Here is a 17666-nt window from a genome sequence, read left to right on the forward strand (position 1 = left end):
TCCTCCGGCGGCGAGCGGCGGTGACGCAGCACGGGGCTGCCGGGGCCCACGCCCGCTCCCGCAGCGCTGCCTCCGCCGGGGGGCGGGAGAGGGAAACCCGGCTCGGGAGCGCGCGCCGGGCGGCCGCGGGGGCGGGGCCTCGGCGGCGGGGGCAGGGGCGGGGCCTGCGCGTCTCGCGCCGGGGGCGCGGGAGGGAGCGGCGGAGGGGAGCGGCGGGCGCGAGGGAGCGGAGCGGAGCGCGGCGGGGAGGCAGCGCCGCCCGCGCCCGCTGAGTGCGCCCCGGCTGCGAGCGCCCCGGCTGCGAGCCTGACAGGCAGGTGAGGGGCCCGCTGCGTGCGGGGGGCCGGGGGAGGGAACGGGAGGGGGGTTACGCTGCTCATCGTCCGCTGGAGGGAGCCAGGAGCGGGGCGGGGCCTGCGGGAGCCGGTAGCTGCGGGCAGTCGCCGGGCTGGGCAGGGTCTGCGGCGGCGGGGCAGGGGACGGCCGAGCCTGTTGCCGGGGAGCAGCCGCTCAGGTGGGTCCGGGTCCGGCGGCGGCACCCCCGAGGGCTGCTGTGGCCTGTTGGCCGGGCGGGGAGAGGGGGCGCCGGGGCGCGGCCAAGGGGGTGCGGGGCCTCGCCCCTGCCGGGCCCCGCGCACGCTGTCAGCGCCCGGGGGCTGGGTGGCGAGAGCCCGGGCCCGACTGCCCCCGGCCGGTCGGCCCGCGGGGACCACAGCGGGGACGGCCACATCACCCTGCGCGCCGCCTCGCCGGCGGCAGGCTGGCGGCCCCGCGTCTTGCCGGGCATTGCTCATGGTGGTGGTGCGCCGGGGCGGGCTGTGGCGCGCCGGGTGGGGTTGGTTTTCGCCTCGTACAGTAGGGCTTTCGTGCTCTTCCCATCCGCGTTCCGTATTGTGCCTTCCCGTCTCCACTTCTTTAGCCTGCCCTTGGGAAGCGGACGCTTTTGTTGTCTTGTCACATCGTCTGAGGTAATGCCGAGCGGTGTCTTTCCACCTAGACCTTGCGGTGCCGTTGGATGTGTGATAGGTTTTGCCCTGCGAGCGCCGGGCGGTGGCATTTCATTTATTTTATTGCATCTACTACAAAGTAGGAGTCAGCTGACACAGTGCTTTGTTTCTGGCTCTGCTGCCATCCTGGAGCGTGTTGCCGTCTTTCCACATCTGTCTGGCTTGCAGCATGGGCTCCAAATCTCAAGGCGTGAGCTGTAGTATTTATTTTATACGGCATGTTGCATGTGTGCTACAAGTCCACGTTGTGGTTTGTGCTGCCCCGGTGTGAAATGGTTTCATGCGAAATCCCAGTGGAATTTGGGAGGCGTTGGGAGATAGGAAGAGAAGATAAAAAGAAACACCTGGGCGGGGAGGCGGTGCAGAAGCCGAGAGAATGAAAGCAAGTGGATAGAAACGGAATTGGTCTGAAGAGCAATGGATGTTTAAGACTTTAAGCTCATTTTGGGGCAAGTTGATGTATGCAGGGTGGTTGTAGCTGGATAACATGTTAACCTCGGATCCAACAGGTTGTAACCAAAAAAAAAAAGTTGTCTGGTTTGGCTGCAGAGCTGTGATTCTGTAAAGGTCAACTCAGCTAGGATGTCTATGGCAATAACCTCAGGAACCTCCACCAGCTGCCTTCCCTTCTCCCAGACCTTACCGCGGCTGCAGGGGGCCACAGCCTGTGTTTTGTGTTGAAAACTGTAGCAGCTCAGGTGTGTGCCTCGATTCAGGGTCGCTTACAAGTCAGCACCCCTACAGCCGTGTCAAATAAGATTTAAAGAGGGCAAAAAATCACTACTGTGATTGACACATGCTACTCATACATCGCTACTCCATCACTACCACACCTTGAGTACTGTGTTCAGTTCTGGGCCCCCCAGTTTAGGAGGAACATTGAGATGCTTGAGCGTGTCCAGAGAAGGGCAACAAGGCTGGGGAGAGGCCTTGAGCACAGCCCTATGAGGAGAGGCTGAGGGAGCTGGGATTGGTTAGCCTGGAGAGGAGGAGGAGGCTCAGGGGAGACCTTATTGCTGTCTACAACTACCTGAGGGGAGGTTGTAGCCAGGAGGAGGTTGCTCTCTTCTCTCAGATGGCCAGCACCAGAACAAGAGGACACAGCCTCAGGCTGCGCCAGGGGAAATTTAGGCTGGAGGTGAGGAGAAAGTTCTTCACTGAGAGAGTCATTGGACACTGGAATGGGCTGCCCGGGGAGGTGGTGGAGTCGCCGTCCCTGGAGCTGTTCAAGGCCGGATTGGACGTGGCACTTGGTGCCATGGTCTGGCCTTGAGCTCTGTGGTAAAGGGTTGGACTTGATGATCTATGAGGTCTCTTCCAACCTTGGTGATACTGTGAGACTGTGATACTCTGTTCATACATGCTACTCATACATCACTACTCTGTTCATACGTTATGGTATATACAGAGTTGGCAGTGCTATAATGATTTTGTTTCAGTAGTGAAGAATTTGGGATAAGCCACTAGTTATTAAATCATAGAATGATTCAGGTTGGAAGGGAGCTCAAAGATCATCCAGTTCCAACCCCCCACCATAGGGACACCTCCTACTTGAAGTGAGGGAGTTGTACTGCATGTAGTTAAGTCATAGAATCATAGATTCAGAACTCTATCACAGAACAGCAGTTCCCTGAATAGTCAAGTCTGTGACTTTCCTGTGTCATCCAGAAGTTTGGAACTGTTGCAGTCTACCAAGCTGCAGGAAGGGCTGAAGCTAGACAAAGTGTGGAATCTTCTGGGTAAAACCTGAGTTTATCATAGTATTTGCTGTAACTTGAATTCTCTCTGGGAAACCAATTTAGCTATAATCAAATTGCTGTAAGGGTGTTAGGAGGTTTTCTTCAGTCTGGGTTTCTGTTACCTGGGCTATATTAAAGCATTGTGTTTTTCATAAGTCTTAGCACTGTTCCTTTGATCCTGTCACAAGCTTTTATGAGATTCTGTTCACACAACTTTTTCTCTCCAACATCTGGCAAGTGGTCTGAGTGGCAAAAAAAGCAGGTTTGGTATTTACATGCCCCGTACCTTTTTACTGAATTGCAAATCTTGGTTGTGAAAGAATCTGCCGCTTTCTCAGTTCCTGGTAGCAGTTATCTGCTCTAGGAATAGAACTATTTCACTGTAGCATTGTAAGCAACATGCTAGTTCCTCGCTATTATCCCTTCTTTTGAGAAGCAGGATACTTTCCCATTGTTGCACTCCTTCCTTCACCCTTCGCTATTTTCAAGCCTGTTCCCCCCCCCCCCCCAGCAAAGCTTCTTTTGTGTGAGAAGTTTGTTACAACACTTACCCTGGCTAAGCCACTTGCAAGTTGTAGCACACGCAGAAGGTCTGGCTTGGTTTATCTAAATACAGTATGCTCAGAAATGTACGTGTGGATGATCACCCCGACTGCTGGAATTAAGAAACAGTGATAGTGACACACGTTCTGGAGCCTTTCTGGCTACCCTGCAGTAAGAACACTGTGTCATGAGGATTCTGTCAATTAGTGCCTGTTTAAGCCAAGAGTTTAACTCTGTGGCATGCAGTGAGCTGCCCTATGGCAGTGGTGGAGCATGAGATCCTAGGAGAAGCTGTGTTTTCTAGTGTGGGTCGTGTCGATATCATTAACACAGCTTTATAGTCAGGGTGAGGCTATGGTGGGAATTCTGTGGATGGAGCATGCTTTGCTTTGCACAGTAATGCTCCTTGTGTTGACTTTAGCTGTCTACACAGACATTCCAGGGCTTCTACCTCCTTTTGGGCTTTTGAAATCTCTTTATCACTTTTAATATTGTGTTTCCACTGTTGGGAAGTTGGTTTGTTGTTACATGCATTCTAAGGGGAAGAGAGAAACAATGTGTGCAGACACATGGTATTCACTACTGTATACTCTAAAAATCAGGGTGTTAACTTTTAAGCCATACAATGACAGCAAATTAATGCCCACAGATTTTCAGACTCCTAGGTAATTAGAAGAGTGAGAGTGATTTTTAATCAGTGCATCACCTAGGAAGTTTGAGAGTGATTTTAATCAGTGCATCACCTGGAAAGTTTGAGTGAGAGTGACTTTAGTCAGTGCATCACCTGGGAAGTTTGAGTGAGAGTGACTTTAGTCAGTGCATCACCTAGGAAGTTTGAGTGAGAGTGACTTTAGTCAGTGCATCACCTGGGAAGTTTGAGTGAGAGTGACTTTAGTCAGTGCATCACCTGGGAAGTTTGAGTGAGAGTGACTTTAGTCAGTGCATCACCTGGGAAGTTTGAGTGAGAGTGACTTTAGTCAGTGCATCACCTGGGAAGTTTGAGTGAGAGTGACTTTAGTCAGTGCATCACCTAGGAAGTTTGAGTGAGAGTGATTTTAGTCAGTGCATCACCTAGGAAGTTTGAGTGAGAGTGATTTTAGTCAGTGCATCACCTAGGAAGTTTGAGTGAGAGTGATTTTAGTCAGTGCATCACCTAGGAAGTTTGAGTGAGAGTGATTTTAGTCAGTGCATCACCTAGGAAGTTTGAGTGAGAGTGACTTTAGTCAGTGCATCACCTAGGAAGTTTGAGTGAGAGTGATTTTAGTCAGTGCATCACCTGGGAAGTTTATGTCCTGGTTTGTGTTCCTGTTGCTTTTTGGGTTGTTTTGAGGAGAAAGACACATGATAATTTTTGCTGCATATCTTTTGTCTGCTTTAACTTTGAAGACTTAGAAGCAGCTTCCATTCATTGTTCAGAGCAGTTGCTGATGCACCTTCCTAGCCTTCTGACACGTCTTTGTTAAGAGCGTGGGACAGGGTGGGGACCATGTGGGTCATTGAGTCTAATCTGTGGTAAACCCAGCCAAGAACTGATAGTGGTCCACAAGGTGTCTGTACCTTGTGTCCTCAGTACTTCCAGTGAAGCACTTAAAGCTGTCTGAGAGAATAAACACTGGATAAGTGTCCAACACTTCTGCCACACCTGGGAAGTCTTTGAGTGTGATGTTCAGACTGTGAAGATATATGTGCCTCTGAGATGTTGAGGTGGTGGAAGGTGTCCAGAGAAGGGCAACAAGGCTGGTGAAAGGCCTGGAGCACAAACCCTATGAGGAGAGGCTGAGGGAGCTGGGGGTGTGCAGCCTGCAGCAGAGGAGGCTCAGGGCAGACCTCATTGCTGTCCACAGCTCCCTGAAGGGAGGCTGTAGCCAGGTGGGGTTGGGCTCTGCTTCCAGGCAAGCAGCAACAGAAGAAGGGGACACAGTCTCACGTTGTGCTGGGGGAGATCTAGGCTGGATGTTCTGAGGAAGTTGTTGTCAGAGAGAGTGATTGGCATTGGAATGGGCTGCCCAGGGAGGTGGTGGAGTCACCGTCCCTGGAGGTGTTGAAGCCAAGCCTGGCTGAGGCACTTAGTGCCATGGTCTGGTTGATTGTCCAGGGCTGGGTGCTAGGTTGGACTGGCTGAGCTTGGAGATCTCTTGCAACCTGGTTGATTCTGTGGTGCTATGATTCTGTGGTACTATGGTTCTGCGACTCTGAAGAAATTTCTATAGGTGCACATCAAGGTGGCAAAGGGAAAGAATTTGCTCACAACCCCAGATTTAGTCACCAGGTTAACTCTTGGTGCACTGTGAGCATAACCATTTTAGTCTGACAAGGGGGAAGAGGTAAGGCTTTCAGAAATACAGGAATCCCAGCAGCACCTCATGTTCTGCCTGGAGTTGTGGCTGACCTCTAGAGCTGTAGGAAAAGTATCTTTATAAGCAAGTGGTGTATCACAAAGAGTATATAAGTAAACAAAGACCTAGCTGAAATGCATGCATCTTTATAGTAGTAGTGAGCAATTTGGGATTTGTGGTCTTGGTTTTTTTTTGGAAAAGATGATCTAAGGCATAAAATTGCTTTTGCAAAGAAGTTGCTAGAGAGTAGAGCATGTTCTGGCATCTTAGTCATGTCTTCCTCACAGAGTAAGTAGATCTCAGGAAAGGAAATGTATGCTCATGAGAGACAAATTAGCTAGGAAGCTGATTAATGTTTCTGGCTCTTGTTTAGACCTTACAGGTAGTGTATTCTAGATGGGATGTCTTGTAGGAATGGGAGAGGAGAATGGGAGCTGCAATGGTGTCTAAAATGGGCAGTTAATCAAGAGCCATTCCATGTTTTGTGGTGATAGCCCATAATATTTCTGGCTCTCGTTTAGAACCTCGCAGGTAATGTATTCCAGGTGGGATATCTTATAGGAATTGGAGAGGAGACTGGGCAATGCAATGGTGTCTAACATGGACAGTTAATCAAGAACCTTTCCCTGTTCTGTGGTGATAGGCAGTAATATTTCTGGCTCTCGTTTAGAACCTCACAGGTAGTGTATTCCAGGTGGGATATCTTATAGGAATGGGAGAGGAGACTGGGAGCTGCAGAGGTGTCTGAAATGAGCAGTTAATCAAGAACTGTTCTGTGGTTTATGGTGACCTGAAGGGGATGTGTGCCATCATTTCTGTTAAATTTTCAACTTAAACGTGTAACAGGAGTGCCAATTTCTGTTTGGAAACAAAGCATTCCTTTGACAGGTGACTGCTGGGGTTTAACTTGAGATGCTGGCATTAGACTTGGTGGCCTTTTCCTGAATATGGTTCTCAGTGTGTTGGTCACCTAAAGATTATCAAGAATTTTTGACATGTTTTTTTTCCTGGGAAGGTATTTCTGTCTGCCTGTAGTAGGGAGAACATAGCAATTCCTATCATCTGGTGTGCTGTGAGACAGAAGGGCAGTGTTGCTTTCAGTGAACTTGGCAGATGTGCATGTCAGTGAGCTTACTTTAAAAAAGAGCCCACAACAATCTACATTTATGTCATGGTTTAGACCCAGCTGGCAAATGGGCACTGCTCAGCCACTCACTCCTCCCTGCCCACCCCCATCACCCTGGTGGGATGGCAAGGAGAATCACGACTGATCTCCCAGGCAACCAGCAATAGAACAAGGGGACACAGTCTCAAGTTGTGCTGGGAGAAGTATAGGCTGAGTGTTAGGAGGAAGTTCTTCACAGAGAGAGTGATTGGCATTGGAATGGGCTGTCCAGGGAGGTGGTGGAGTCAACATCCCTGGAGGTGTTCAAGAAGAGACTGGATGAGGCACTTAGTGCCATGGTCTGGTTGACTGGCTAGGGCTGGGTGCTAGGTTGGACTGGATGAGCTTGGAGGTCTCTTCCAACCTGGTTGATTCTATGATTCTAGGAAGAGGAACAAAAAATAAACCCCTGTTAAGTTGAAGTAAGGAGAGTTTAATAGAACAACAGAAAGGGAGAAGAAACAACAGTAATGACAGTAATGCTGATGGAATAATGTATAAACCAAGTGATGTGCAGCACGCACCACTGCCTGCCCTGCTGCTGCCTTCCCCAGCTTGCTCCTCTTTTACATGCCCTGGGCATAAATGTAATGTCCAATTGTCCAACTGACTGGTGTGGTTCAGCTATCCTGACTCTGCCCCCTCCCACCTACTTGTGAAAATTAACCCTGGCCAAACCCGGGTCACTGAAAAAAAGGATGGGACAGAAACAGGCATTGGTGCTTGGGCATCTCTTCATGTGCTACCTAGGAATGAGAATCAGTCATGATATGAACAACTTGGGGGTTTTGATCATCTTCTCATCATCCCTTTTGTTGTCTTGCTGTCAAGGCCATGAGGATAAGAACATTTTGGTATGGATGAACAGCCCTTCATTCCAGGGGTTCAGCACTGGCTGGCTGGCAGACCATTTCCAAAGGAAACTTTCCTCCATGGCTTTCTTGTGTGGTAGTCATTAATTTAACACCTAACATAGTGTGCTTTCCTGCCTTCCACACCTAGAAAAACCTAACATTAATGCTGTAGTCCAAAGCCAGATATTTACTTTCATGTTTTTAATGTGGCATAGCAGCTATAACTTTTGTGATTGTCATATACAGCAGGCAGTAACAGGAATTGAGGGGTTTTGGGTCCTCTGAGTTGCTGTGAATCCTGTCTGTTCTCTCATCACACCTGCTATTTGATTTCCAGGATGAAGGCATTTGTTAGAGCATACTGGAATATAAGCTTTTACTATTTTGAATTCCATAATTCACTTTTCCCCCCCTCCTTGCTCCCTTCTGGAGTCCATGTCCCGTTGTATAATGTCAGTCTTACTTGTGATTAACTATTAAGGTATTAATTATGTAACTACAAATGACTGCTGCTTCTGTTAATGAAGTCTGATACGTGTGCTACACTGCTTTGTCAGGTTAAGGTGGATCCCATAGAGGCTGAGTTTTCTGCTGCTATTATAGCACTGACATGCAAAGCTTTCCTTGTGCAGACAGGGCTTGGTGCTGTGAGGAAGCTGAGCCTCCTGGGAGCTGGGTATATGGCCACATAGTGTGCTCAGGCCACCCCTTGAGTGCTGTGTCCAGTTCTGGGCTCCTCAGTTCAAGAGAGATGTTGAGGTGCTGGAAGGTGTCCAGAGAAGGGCAACAAAGCTGGTGAGGGGGCCTGGAGCACAGCCCTGTGAGGAGAGGCTGAGGGAGCTGGGGGTGTGCAGCCTGCAGATGAGGAGGCTCAGGGCAGACCTCATTGCTGTCTACAACTACCTGAAGGGAGGCTGTAGCCAGGTGGGGTTGGGCTCTTCTCCCAGGCAAGCAGCAATAGAACAAGGGGACAGAGTGTGAAGTTGTGGCAGGGGAGGTCTAGTCTGGATGTTCTGAGGAAGTTGTTGGCAGAGAGAGTGATTGGCATTGGAATGGGCTGCGCAGGGAGGTGGTGGAGTCACCATCCCTACAGGTGCTCAAGCAAAGCCTGGCTGGGGCACTTAGTGCCATGGTCTGGTTGATTGGCTGGGGCTGGGTGCTAGGTTGGAGTGGCTGAGCTTGGAGGTCTCTTCCAAGCTGGTTGATTCTATGATGGAAAGTGCTAGAGGGGTGTTCTTGCCTGCCCCATTCCTGGCTGTCAGGCAGAGAGGCTAGGAGGGAGTCGAAGCTGTGAATGTTCCCGCCTGTCAGCCGGTGTCAGTCGTGCACAGCAGCTGCAGAAAAGAACTTCAGAGGAGATTATACTTGCTGAAGGCTGCAGAAGTTACTCCAGAGTTTTTTGTTTTAACAGATGTAAGCAGGAGGTTCCCTGTATTTCTGCAGTGTGTTTTTCTGCCTTGAGTTAGCTCAGTTACCCAGTAGTAGGTACTGCAGTATTACTATTTTTTTCTGTAGCAGGGGGAGGTATAAAAAGCATCATATGCTTATGTGGCAGAGAGATCCTCCAGAGGCTAACAAAGCTTTGTGTTAATGAACCTTCCAATTTCTGTCTTCTGTGCCAGGACTGTCTGTTCTCTGAGCCATTGGTTCACATTAAATACTAGATAGAGGGGCTGAATGTGACAGTATTTGTAAGCACAGAATGGTTTTGGTTGGAAGGGACCTCAGAGATCACCTAGTTCCATCCCCCTGCCATAGACAGGGACACCTCCCACCAGAGGTTGCTCAAGACCTCATCCAGCCTGGCCTTGAACACCTCCAGGGAGGGAGCATCCACGACATCTTGTTGGGTTCTGTATCCTGCAGTTGATGTCAGTGTGATCCCTCCAGAAGTCTACATTTCTGCTGTGGCTGCAGTTGTTTTACTGAAACCCACCAGATCCTTTAGTGAGACAAGTATACCTTCTGTCACTTCAGCAACACCTTGCAAGTGAATCTGCATAAAGTTGGACAGGTTGTGTTTTGCTGTTCTTTCAGCATGTGTTGTTGTGATGCCAGAGGTACCAGCCCTCGTGCTGCTTTGAATGACCAGTGGTGTGTGATTCTGGGTATCTCTGCACTTCTTGGCATGGCATCTGCTTGGCTGTTTTGAAGGAGGCTGGATTCTGTTACTTTTCAGCTGGCTGTGCCAAGGCTACTGTAATGAAAGGATTTCATTTGAGCTGGCACAAGTTGCACTGTGGTACATTCAGGTACTGCCTGTCAGATTGCAAACTTCTTTCCCCCAGTTCATGTTGTCTGTCCCTGCGTGGTTTTGGACAACTACAGAATCACAGAATTGGCAGGATTGGAGGGCACCTCAAGGATCATCCAGTTCCAACCCCTCTGCCATGGGCAGGGACACTTTCCACCAGATCAGGTTGTCCACAGCCACATTCAGCCTGGCCTTAGAAACTGCCAGGGATGAGGCTTCCACCACCTCCCTGAGCAACCTGTGCTAGTCCCTCACCACCCTTACATGGTGAAAACTCCTTCCTGTGACCTTAGAAAACATTGTTCATATCTGTCACTTCAGGCAGGATGTATTGTTACCTGTCTTAACATTTTCCTACAGAAAATGGATTTATAACTTACAGAAAATGGATTTATAACTGTCCTTTTCTCAAACAGTTTTCTACAATATTGCAGGGTTGGGTTTTTTTTGTTTGGTTTGTTTTTCTTGTTGTTCTTTCAAGCTTTTCTGTAACCACCAGATAGCATTTTCAGCTAATACTAAAGCAGGTCATCATAGAATGGTTTAGGTTGGAAGGAATCTCAAGGATTATCCAGTTCCAACCCCCTGCCATAGGCAGGGACACCTCCCACTAGAGCAGGTTGCTCAAAGCCTTATCCAACCTGGTCTTGAACACCTCCAGGGAGGGAGCAGCCACAACCTTCCTGGGCAACCTGTGCCAGTGTCTCACCACCCTCACTGCAAAGAACCCTTTCCTAACATCCAGTTTCAGTCTCCCCTCTGCCACTTCAAACCTATTCCTCCTTGTCCTGTCATTACAGGACCTTGTCAATAGTCCCTCCCCAGCCTTCCTGTAGGTCCCCTTCAGACACTGGAAGGCTATTCCAAGGTCTCCTCAAATCCTTCTCTTCTCCAGACTGAAGAGCTCCAACTCTCATAGCCTGTCCCTCATAGCAGAGCTGCTGCAACCTTCTGTGCATCTTTGTGCCTCCTCTGGACTGGCTCCAACAGTTCCATGTCCTTCTTGTGCTGGGGGCTCCAGAACTGCACACAGCACTCTGACGAGAGCCGAGCAAAGGGGCAGAATCCCTTCCCTTGCCCTGCTGCTCACACTGCTCTTGCTGCAGCCCAGCACAGGATTGCTGTCTGGGCTGCACTCACACTGCAGGCTCACGTTGAGCTTTTCATCAGCCCAGACCCCCAGGTCCTTTTCCTCAGGGCTGCTCTCAGCCATTCCCCTCCCAGCCTGTATCTGTGCCTGGGATTGTGCCGAGCCAGGTGCAGGACCTTACATTTGGCCTTGTTGACTGTCATGAGGTTGTACTGGGCACACCTCTGCAGCCTGTCCAGATCCCTCTGGATGGATCCCTGCCCTCCAGTAAGTCGACTGTGCCACACAACTTGGTGTCATCTGCAGGCTTGCTGAGGGTGCGCTGATTCTTCTGTCCATACCACTGACAAAGATGTTAAATGGCACCGGTCCCAGCACTGACCCCTGAGGGATGTCACTTGGCACTGGTCTCCAGGTGGCCATTATGCCATTGTACGTGTCTGTGCTTGTCAAGCTGCTGTGCCAATCCAGATACCTGTGTGAAGTTCTTGCTTTGGCTAATGCTACATTTTGGAGAGTGTTAAAATTTGGCTGATAGGTAGGATGATCTTTGGTAGTTTTTGCTAGTGCACAGTCAACAGGAGAGTGTTGTTTTACAACTGCAAAGGCATGCCAGCTGTCTTGAGAAATCACAGTATCACCAAGGTTGGAAGAGACCTCACAGATCATCAAGTCCAACCCTTTACCACAGAGCTCAAGGCTAGACCATGGCACCAAGTGCCACGTCCAGTCCTGCCTTGAACAGCTCCAGGGATGGCGACTCCACCACCTCCCCGGGCAGCCCATTCCAGTGTCCAATGACTCTCTCAGTGAAGAACTTTCTCCTCACCTCCAGCCTGAATTTCCCCTGGCGCAGCTTGAGGCTGTGTCCTCTTGTTCTGGCGCTGGCCACCTGAGAGAAGAGAGCAACCTCCTCCTGGCCACAACCTCCCCTCAGGTAGTTGCAGACAGCAATAAGGTCTCCCCTGAGCCTCCTCTTCTCCAGGCTAACCAATCCCAGCTCCCTCAGCCTCTCCTCGTAGGGCTGTGCTCAAGGCCTCTCCCCAGCCTCGTCGCCCTTCTCTGGACACGCTCAAGCATCTCAGTGTCCCTCCTAAATGACTTAATGCTGGCTTCAGAAGTTTTGTTTTTTGGAACAACCATTTCTAGTCTCTTCCTTTATAATCTGAAGTGAGAGTTCCTGTATGGTCCAAAAGGAAACCTACAGGAGAGCTTGCAAAGAAGGAGCAGTTGATGCACTCGTGCGACGTTGCACAGTGTTCCTTGTGCAACAGTAAGGTACTCCTAGCAACTACAACCTTAGTCCTTTTTTTTTTGAGTCATGGGGAGGAGAGGAAGTTGATTTAACAAAATGCCCAGAGTGAAACACTTCTGATCTTTTCCATCAAGTTAAACTCCTTTAAGGCTGTGGAATGAACGAGTGCACTGATTTACCGTGGTCAGCTTCTAGCAGTGTAATCAAGTGCTGTGATTGGGATTCATTTTCTAAAGAGTCTTCATGGATGCAAGCCTCTCAGTGGAGTGTTCTTTATGTAGTGTCCAAGAAATCTGTGACTTGCTCTGAGTGTTCAAGTGGTGTCACAGCAGAGTTTTTTGGCACTTTGGTGCCTTGAGCAGTGAGATAAATTTGAAATAACTTTTATATTTGGAAGGAAGTGTTTTTTCTTCCAGTCCTTGGGCACAGTGTCTTGCTTATTAAAGCAACTCCAGCAGAACACTGGAGACTTTGTTACATAGTTCATATTTCTGTACTGCTTTGCATCAGGGTATGCAGCTGAAATAGGAGAAATGTCTTCTCTGCAGATTCTCTTAAAAAGAATAATCTGTAGGTGGTGCTTCGGTAGCTAGCTTCAGTTCTTAATGCCACTAGTGCTCTTTCCTGGGCACATTCTCCTCTACATGGGTGTTTTAAAATATTCCATAGCAATTCAAGAGAGATGCTGAGGTGCTGGGAAGTGTCCAGAGAAGGGCAACAAGGCTGGTGAGGGGCCTGGAGCACAGCCCTGTGAGGAGAGGCTGAGGGAGCTGGGGGTGTGCAGCCTGCAGAAGAGGAGGCTCAGGGCAGACCTCATTGCTGGCTACAACTCCCTGCAGGGAGGCTGTAGCCAGGTGGGGTTGGTCTCTTCTGTCAGGCAAGCAGCAACAGAACAAGCGGACACAGTCTCAAGCTGTGGCAGGGGAGGGAGGTCTAGGCTGGATGTTCTGAGGAAGTTGTTGTCAGAGAGAGTGATTGGCATTGGAATGGGCTGCCCAGGGAGGTGGTGGAGTCACCATCCCTGCAGGTGTTCAAGCAAAGCCTGGCTGGGGCACTTAGTGCCATGGTCTGGTTGCTTGGATAGGGCTGGGTGCTAGGTTGGAGTGGATGAGCTTGGAGGTCCCTTCCAGCCTGGTTGATTCTGTGATTCTATGAATGCTGTTGCTAGCTCTGGTTGTCATTTAAACAGAGAAAGTACTTGAACCTCTTGAGGATTGTTCACAAACCAGCATTAACTTCTATAAGCTCTATAAAATAACTCACACTGTTGTGTCTTCTGTGGGACAGTGTGAAAAAGACAAAGTACTGGATTTACTCTGATGTTGTTTTCAGTTGAAAATGTAACATTAAACTGAACATTTTTAAACTCTTTCTCCTTATATATTCCTATACAAACTGGTTTCTGAAAGGGAAAATGAAGCATCTTTTCTTTATCAGGCATGTACTGTTTTTTTCCTACCCTTTTCTGGTAGGTTTTTGTTGGGGTTCTTTTTGCTTGGTTGTTTTTTTTTTTTACAATATGATTATTTTCATCTCTTCCCCTCCATTCCCTTTTACTATTCCTGCAATTTCTTTTCTAAGAGTCTTTCATCTTTTTTTTCCCAATTATTATCTCTCAACCATGCCATAGGGTTTGGAAAAAATTGATTCATAATATCTGGCAAGCCTAACTTCTGAGCAGAAGGTGAGGCTAGATGGAAGCTGGTGTGAGAGGAAACATGTTGGGATGTATAAGAGGCTGCTGCGCTTTGGATGCTGTCTGGTATTCTTTAATGGGGAGAAGTCAGATCAGGGATAATTCAATGTCCTAGTTTTAATTTCAGTCGAGCCCAATAGTGACTTGAAATAGTTTACACTGGGAAAAAAATAATGACTATAAAAGATAAATGTATAATGAGGATAGTTGTATGGTGCAGTAGTTCAGTCACAAGAATGGATTCATTTCCTTTTTGCTCCTTGGCTACTAACAGTGAATTCAGCCCAGTGCCCCTGCATGAAAGAGCAGTTACCTGCTAGCCCCTGTAGAGCAGCATTTTACAGTGCAAGATGAAGGAATTTTATTGTACATGCTACCAAATTTCTTGTTTCAACACAATGTAGAGAGGAGGAGGACTGGCAAGATGGAGATGTCAGACTGTTCTCTGTTTTAGGAGGTCCCTGCTGTTAGCATTTCATTATTTAATGAAATTGATCCAAACTGGTCACTAAGATGTATATTTTGATTGGAATCTCTGCTAAGCTTGAACAGATGTTTAAGTGATGTTTAGGACTGAATCCCAGTCCGAGAGGAAATAGGAGACTGGAACCAGTTTTCAGGGCAGGTGTGATTCTCTTGTTCTTCTTGACCTCACTGATCTCATTGCCATGAGCTTTAAATTTTGGTTGTCTCTCTTACTCAGAAAGGTAGCAGTTAAAGAGTTAGAACCAATTAGAAACAGGGAAAAAGACAACTTTTGTAGAGTTCAGGTTGTGATGAACAAAATTCAGCCTTTAAAATCGATGGGTCCTTTTTTCCTCCTCTCTTTTTGCTGCAGCAGAACATCAGAAAAGCAAGGGCACAAATTGCTGCTTGAATTTAAATATTAAGGTTTAAATAAAATTGTTGGGTTTTTTTTGTGAGTGGGAATTGAGAAGATGCTGGAGAAGCGCAGAGGTAGTTGAACATACTTCATTCAAATGCAGAACAAAAGAGTTGGTGGTAAATTTAGCTATGAATAGGTTGCTTTTATTACTACAGATTTTAATGTGTTATTTTTGTTGCTACAGATATGGTCCTGAGCATCGTGAGCATGTGACTTCAAAGATGGACAGCTGGATCCCTTTTAAGTTGTGATTGGCCTTAAGCTGACTTAGAACCGCTGAAGAACTTAACAGGATTTTTCTCATTCCTGATTTTATGCCTATCTAGTTGCCTCCCAACACCAGCTTAATCATGTATGGAAGTGCTCGGTCAGTTGGTAAGGTTGAGCCAAGCAACCAGAGCCCAGGGCGTTCACCGAGGCTGCCAAGGTCACCACGATTGGGCCATCGTCGAACCAACAGTACAGGAGGTGGTTCTGGGAGTAGTACTGGGGGTGGCAGTGGGAAAACTCTTTCTATGGAGAACATTCAGTCCTTAAATGCTGCCTACGCTACGTCTGGCCCTATGTATCTAAGTGACCATGAGAATGTTGGTGCAGACACCCCAAAGAGCACCATGACCCTGGGCCGATCTGGAGGGCGGCTGCCTTACGGTGTTAGGATGACTGCAATGGGTAGCAGCCCTAACATTGCCAGTAGTGGAGTTGCCAGTGATACTATTGCATTTGGAGACCACCATCTCCCTCCAGTGAGTATGGCATCCACTGTGCCTCACTCGCTGCGCCAGGCCAGGGATAACACCATAATGGATCTGCAGACCCAACTGAAGGAGGTATTGAGGGAAAATGATCTGCTTCGCAAAGATGTGGAGGTGAAAGAAAGCAAGCTGAGTTCTTCCATGAACAGTATCAAGACCTTCTGGAGTCCTGAGCTAAAGAAGGAACGAGCTCTGAGGAAAGATGAAGCTTCAAAAATCACCATTTGGAAGGAGCAATACAGAGTTTTGCAAGAAGAAAATCAGGTTTGTGATCTAACGTCAGTGTTACGGTAGCGCAGTTGCATGAGGTTAATGAACTTGCATGTTACATTTAAGCAGCTAAACTGTTGGTGCAAAACTGGTGTTTTGCAAGGTGATTGGGGTGAATGTTCCATTTAAGCAACTAAACTGTTGGTGCAAAACTGTTGTTTTGCAAGGTAATTGGGGTGAATGTTGCATTTAAGCAGCTAAACTGTTGGTGCAAAACTGTTTTGCAAGGTAATTGGGGTGAATGTTCCATTTAAGCAGCTAAACTGTTGGTGCAAAACTGGTGTTTTGCAAGGTAATTGGGATGAATATTACATTTAAGCAGCTAAACTGTTGGTGCAAAACTGGTGTTTTGCAAGGTAATTGGGATGAATATTACATTTAAGCAGCTAAACTGTTGGTGCAAAACTGGTGTTTTGCAAGGTAATTGGGGTGAATGTTCCATTTAAGCAGCTAAACTGTTGGTGCAAAACTGTTGTTTTGCAAGGTAATTGGGGTGAATGTTCCATTTAAGCAGCTAAACTTGGTGCAAAACTGGTGTTTTGCAAGGTAATTGGGGTGAATATTCCATTTAAGCAGCTAAACTTGGTGCAAAACTGGTGTTTTGCAAGGTAATTGGGGTGAATGAGATATGTTTTCAGCTTGCAAACCTCTCTTAATGTTTCCTGCCAGAACCGTAAGCCACCTTTCAAGTGTTCATTTCTCCTTGTGTGTCACATGGTTTTTCTCCTAGGACTGATGCTAACCACTCAGTTTCCTTTTGGAAGTGTTTTACCCTGTTCGTGATTAATATTTCATCAGTGCTTACCTCTTGAAGCATTCTCTGAGATGCAGAATGTGCTTACTGCTGACCCCAGATACAAGTGAACTACTGCTGGATGTTGACAAGTTGCCAGTAAAACAAAAGTTCACATTACACTGCTCTTATTTTAGAGCTCCACTTAAAACCTGCAGGCCCACAGCTTTCACAAACAGATATGAATTGTGTTCTTTGCTGCATTTGAATGTTTAATACATGCTGTTTAGTATCTGTTCCTCTCTTGTTCTGTCATAAGCTATGCATATCTTGTTATGCAACTGTTGTAAAGCACCCTACAGGTTTTTTGGTGGAGCTCTGGTTAGTTAGAGACTAGACAGAAGAACAGAGAATCTTGAGCATCTGGTTCTTTTGTTTTGTCCTGAGAGACTGATTAAAACTGAGATCTCTTTGTCATCAGCTCTGCATATTAAAGGCTTTTAAAAAGATTTCTCACCTAAACCTTCTTACTCGCTTAACCATGAAGTAACTACTTGTCTTTGAGTTAATGCCTTCCTGGTTAGTTGTTTCTGGCCAAAGATGAGTTAAGCAGCTCTCCCAACTCTGGTAAGAATCTTCACCACTCTTAGAGAAAAGAGGCCCAAAGGTTTCCTGAAATGTAAGTCAGTTTTCACCATAACCATAAGCTGGAGGTGAGTAGGTTCAGCCTGGAGGTGAGGAGGAAGTTGTTGAGCATGAGAGTGGTAAGAGCCTGGAATGGGTTGCCCAGGGAGGTGGTTGAGGCCCCATGCTTGAAGATATCTCACAGTATCACCAAGGCTGGAAGAGACCAAGTCCAACCCTTCACCACAGAGCTCAAGGCTAGACCATGGCCCCAAGTGCCACGTCCAATCCTGCCTTGAACAGCTCCAGGGACGGCGACTCCACCACCTGCCCGGGCAGCCCATTAAGATGTTTAAGGCCAGGCTGGCTGAGGCTGTGGGCAGCCTGCTCTAGGGTAGGGTGTCCCTGGCCATGGCAGAGGGGTAGGAACTATCTGATCCTTGTGGTCCCTTCCAACTC

General features: G+C 48.0%; 1 protein-coding gene across 16 annotated transcripts in view; it reads left to right on the plus strand.

The window, feature by feature from the left end:
- The first annotated feature begins 228 nt into the window (after positions 1-228).
- The window catches only part of ERC1 (ELKS/RAB6-interacting/CAST family member 1), a 317339-nt gene continuing 299901 nt past the window's right edge, over positions 229-17666 (plus strand). For 14 of the 16 annotated variants that reach the window (XR_010305042.1, XM_064155686.1, XM_064155694.1 and 11 more), the window contains exons 1-2: positions 229-317; positions 15010-15844. Coding sequence is in view for 15 of the 16 variants with exons in the window: in XM_064155686.1 (XP_064011756.1) it covers positions 15176-15844 (669 nt within the window). In the remaining variant the exon portion in view is untranslated. Of the gene's footprint in view, positions 318-450; positions 515-15009; positions 15845-17666 lie in introns of those variants that run through there. The other 2 variants (XM_064155687.1, XM_064155688.1) reach the window with 2 other exon arrangements.

This window comes from Pogoniulus pusillus, chromosome 15, assembly GCF_015220805.1.
Source record: "Pogoniulus pusillus isolate bPogPus1 chromosome 15, bPogPus1.pri, whole genome shotgun sequence".
NCBI classification, from domain to species: Eukaryota; Metazoa; Chordata; class Aves; order Piciformes; family Lybiidae; genus Pogoniulus; species Pogoniulus pusillus.